Genomic DNA, 3,724 nt, shown 5'->3' on the forward strand with positions numbered 1-3,724 from the left:
ACAATCTGCAAGACACCCAGACGTTGTCAAATGTGAGTTATCAGTGAAACAAAGCTTTAGGTATGTTATTTATCAGATCATTACATTATCCACCTTAGTATGAATCTGTGAGCTTTGTACTCTCCCATTCCTAGTCATTATAATATAAACTGTAATGTACAGTAGGTGTTATCAGATCATTACATTATCCACCTTAGTATGAATCTGTGAGCTTTGTCCTCTCCCATTCCTGGTCATTATAATATAAACTGTAATGTACAGTAGGTGTTATCAGATCATTACATTATCCACCTTAATGTGAATCTGTGAGCTTTGTCCTCTCCCATTCCTGGTCATTATAATATAAATGATCATGTACAGTAGGTGCTATCAGGCCTTTGTGATAAGGTCAAGCATTCAATGAATTAAAAGGTACAATGTTCTCATTTGATATGCTTTCTTTATTGATTAACAGAATGCTCAGTGTTACACAGGAATCATTTTAATTGTATTACTTTTTACTTCAAAATAATATCTGACTAACACAATGTAATATAAAACCTTACAACCCCTTGATATATTCAGAAGAAATGAACCTGCTGCTAAAATATAATTTCGATAATTCAATTGTTAATTGATTGAAAACAACATTAAAGAAAACATTTCTAAATTATCTCTGACCGTGACTTTATGAAAATCAAACAGATAAATTGCCATGCAAAAGCTAATATCTGGCACAATTGTGGGCTGATTCTGCCTCTCCAACTCAGGGTTTTATTTGCCATACCAGAGGTAGAGGGGCATACCATTGTTGCCGGCATTCAGATTTTTATCGATGAGGATCAAGCCGACCTCGTCATAAGGACCAATTACATCAGGGTTGGATGTAACGGTCAAGGCCTTGATAGGGAGAGATCCATCTTTCTTGATCCAGACATACACTGACAGACCGTTTGTTCCCGCATTGAGGTTAACATCCATCATGGTGAAACCACGCTTCTCTAGGATGGAATCCTGTTCATGTTTGATGGATGCATTCATCTCAGTGATCCCTCCGCCCGTTGAGGTGGATTGACGGTACCAGAAGAAGATGGGTTTTCCTCCAGAACCTCTATTGAGATCTTCATCCAGCCGGATGTAGCCCTCTTTGAAAAGGTTCATGTGTTCGTGGAATGAAGTGGTGGCAGCAACGTCACAGATGTAGGTCTGACTCTTTCTCTTCACCCAGAGGGTGATGAAAGCACCTGGGTTACCGCGGTTCAGACTGCATGGTAGCCTTTCCCAGCCGAGCTTCAATTGGTGGGCCTCTTCGTTCTCGTTAGTGGTGAGGAAGAGACCTTCAATGGGAATGTCATACTTAGGGCTTTCACCTCTAAAGTACCACAGCTGGATGACGTCTCCTTGTGTTCCAGAGTTGAGGTTTTCTGGGAGCTCAGTGAACCCTGCTTTTTTCAGGTCCTCTTTCATTGCACCAGAGAATGAAAACTGGACTCTGGTGATGGGTTTACCATTGCCCTTTTTGAACCAGATGTAAACTCTGGTGGTGGATGAAGTGCCTTTGTTGAGGTTGACATCCATCTTGTTAAAGTCTTCGTCATGAAGCTGTTGGTCCCTTTCAGGGGTAGTGGAGATAGCAATTTCTGTGATGTATTTAGAAGCCATTTTGTGTAGTTGGAGACAAGTGTCTGTAGAGTAAGAATACAGAGTGACATTGGTCAACACCTCATGTGTAGCAAGACATGACACACTAAATACACCAAAGACCAGGACATCTGATAAGTATAACATATGAAGGAATCAGCGACCAGCTTCACTAAGTATTTTCTCCAGGTGTTCTAAAGGGGAAACATGGCTTGATAAAATGATGACCTCAAGGAAGCACTAAAACACCCTAAACAGATACTAAAAACACCCTAAACAGATACTAAAACACCCTGAACAGATACTAAAACAGACATTTGGTCTCGGCTGAGTCAAATGATTCATTATAAACATATATAACTGAATTGGTTAACTGAAAAAACAACACTAAAATACATTATCACACATCAGGAGTGGTAACAACGCCCTCTAGAGGACTTCATTAGTCATGTATTTGTTTTCCTCTTACATCAATTCTGATCCACATTGAAGACTCTGATTCTTTGATCATCTGAATCAGGTGTTATGGTGTTAGTGGAACAAGTGAAACCCATGTATCCCACCACCACCCTTTATAGTAACACAGACATACTCATATACACATCAGAACCCTTCAATGGAAGTCATTTCTTTACCAGCGGTGTTGTGTTCTTCCTCTGTTCTGGAGTGTCTTCTCTGGGAGAATGTGTCTTCTCTGGGAGAATGTGTCTTCTCTGGGAGAATGTGTCTTCTCTGGGAGAATGTGTCTTCTCTGGGAGAAAGTGTCTTCTCTGGGAGAAAGTGTCTTCTCTGGGAGAAAGTGTCTTCTCTGGTAGAATGTGTCTTCTCTGGGAGAAAGTGTCTTCTCTGGGAGAAAGGGTCTTCTCTGGGAGAATGTGTCACATCGAAGAGCTGAGTGTCTCTTTTATACATTTTCTCCAGTTAAGTTGGCAAATAATTCACCTATCAGAGTTCTACACAATACATATTCCTAGGAACTGTATCTTCCCTCCATTCAGAGTTCTACAGAATACATATTCCTAGGAACTGTATCTTTCCTCCTCCTCAGACTACACCCCACTTATAGTCATGTTTCAACCTGTCTATCCATTACCCAGTTCATGTGTAACGGCTGTCAATGTCGTTCTCCTCCTCAGACGAGGAGGAGCATGGATCGGACCAAGATGCGGAGTAGGAGGTATTCATGATTTTAATGGCAAACCAACAAACACTACAAATAAACAAAACAACAAACGTGACTAACCTGCAACAGTCCTGTGTGGCCCAAACGCTAACACAGGAAACAAACACCCACAAAACACCAGTGAAACCCTGGCTGCCTTAGTATGACTCTCAATCAGAGACAAACGATACACACCTGTCTCTAATTGAGAATCATACCAGGCCGAACACAAAACCCAACATAGAAATAGAAAACATAGACTGCCCACCCAACACTCACGCCCTGACCAATAAAGACATACAAAACAAGAGAAAACAGGTCAGGAACGTGACATCATGTCTCCTTTTGACAATGACCTTAAAGTTGGAATCCATAGAGGTGAAACTGCCACTTCAGTTTGCGATTTACAACAAAGACGTTAATTCAAACAACAAAGAACAAAAATTATGATCGGACATCGTTCCACATGATTACCTGAACAATAGAACAGCAGAGTATGTACTATGATTTAGTATTTGTTATTTATATATACATATTGTTTTAGAGGGTAGATCATATTTAATATTGCAGATAGATAGTGGCTTCTATCAGTGTAATTGTCTGCATCATTTCCAATCCCTCATATACAGTGGGGAGAACAAGTATTTGATACACTGCCGATTTTGCAGGTTTTCCTACTTATAAAGCATGTAGAGGTCTGTAATTAGGTACACTTCAACTGTGAGAGACGGAATCTAAAACAAAAATCCAGAAAATCACATTGTATGATTTTTAAGTAATTAATTTGCATTTTATTGCATGACATAAGTATTTGATACATCAGAAAAGCAGAACTTAAAATTTGGTACAGAAACCTTTGTTTGCAATTACAGAGATCATATGTTTCCTGAAGTTCTTGACCAGGTTTGCACACACTGCAGCAGGGATTTACCAAAATAAGTG

At 39.8% G+C, this 3,724-nt stretch overlaps 1 protein-coding gene across 1 annotated transcript; it reads right to left on the bottom strand.

Annotated features, from left to right (window-relative positions):
• Window positions 1–409: 409 nt before the first annotated feature.
• On the bottom strand, window positions 410–3,119 carry LOC139575174 (uncharacterized). The gene is made up of 2 exons (XM_071400175.1): window positions 2,256–3,119; window positions 410–1,664 (listed from the first exon to the last, which is right to left on the bottom strand). Exons 1-2 carry the CDS (start codon window positions 2,530–2,532, stop codon window positions 754–756), a joined length of 1,188 nt encoding a protein of 395 aa, XP_071256276.1. The 5' UTR covers window positions 2,533–3,119; the 3' UTR covers window positions 410–753.
• Window positions 3,120–3,724: the final 605 nt, after the last annotated feature.

This window comes from Salvelinus alpinus, chromosome 5 (assembly GCF_045679555.1).
Source record: "Salvelinus alpinus chromosome 5, SLU_Salpinus.1, whole genome shotgun sequence".
In the NCBI taxonomy this organism is placed as follows: Eukaryota; Metazoa; Chordata; class Actinopteri; order Salmoniformes; family Salmonidae; genus Salvelinus; species Salvelinus alpinus.

Coding starts and splice junctions, on each gene's coding strand:
- LOC139575174 (XM_071400175.1), bottom strand. CDS start 2,532: ATGTATAAAAGAGACACTCAGCTCTTCGATGTGACACATTCTCCCAGA. Junction 1,665..2,255: donor GGAAGAACACAACACCGCTG/GTAAAGAAATGA, acceptor CTTACTCTACAG/ACACTTGTCTCCAACTACAC.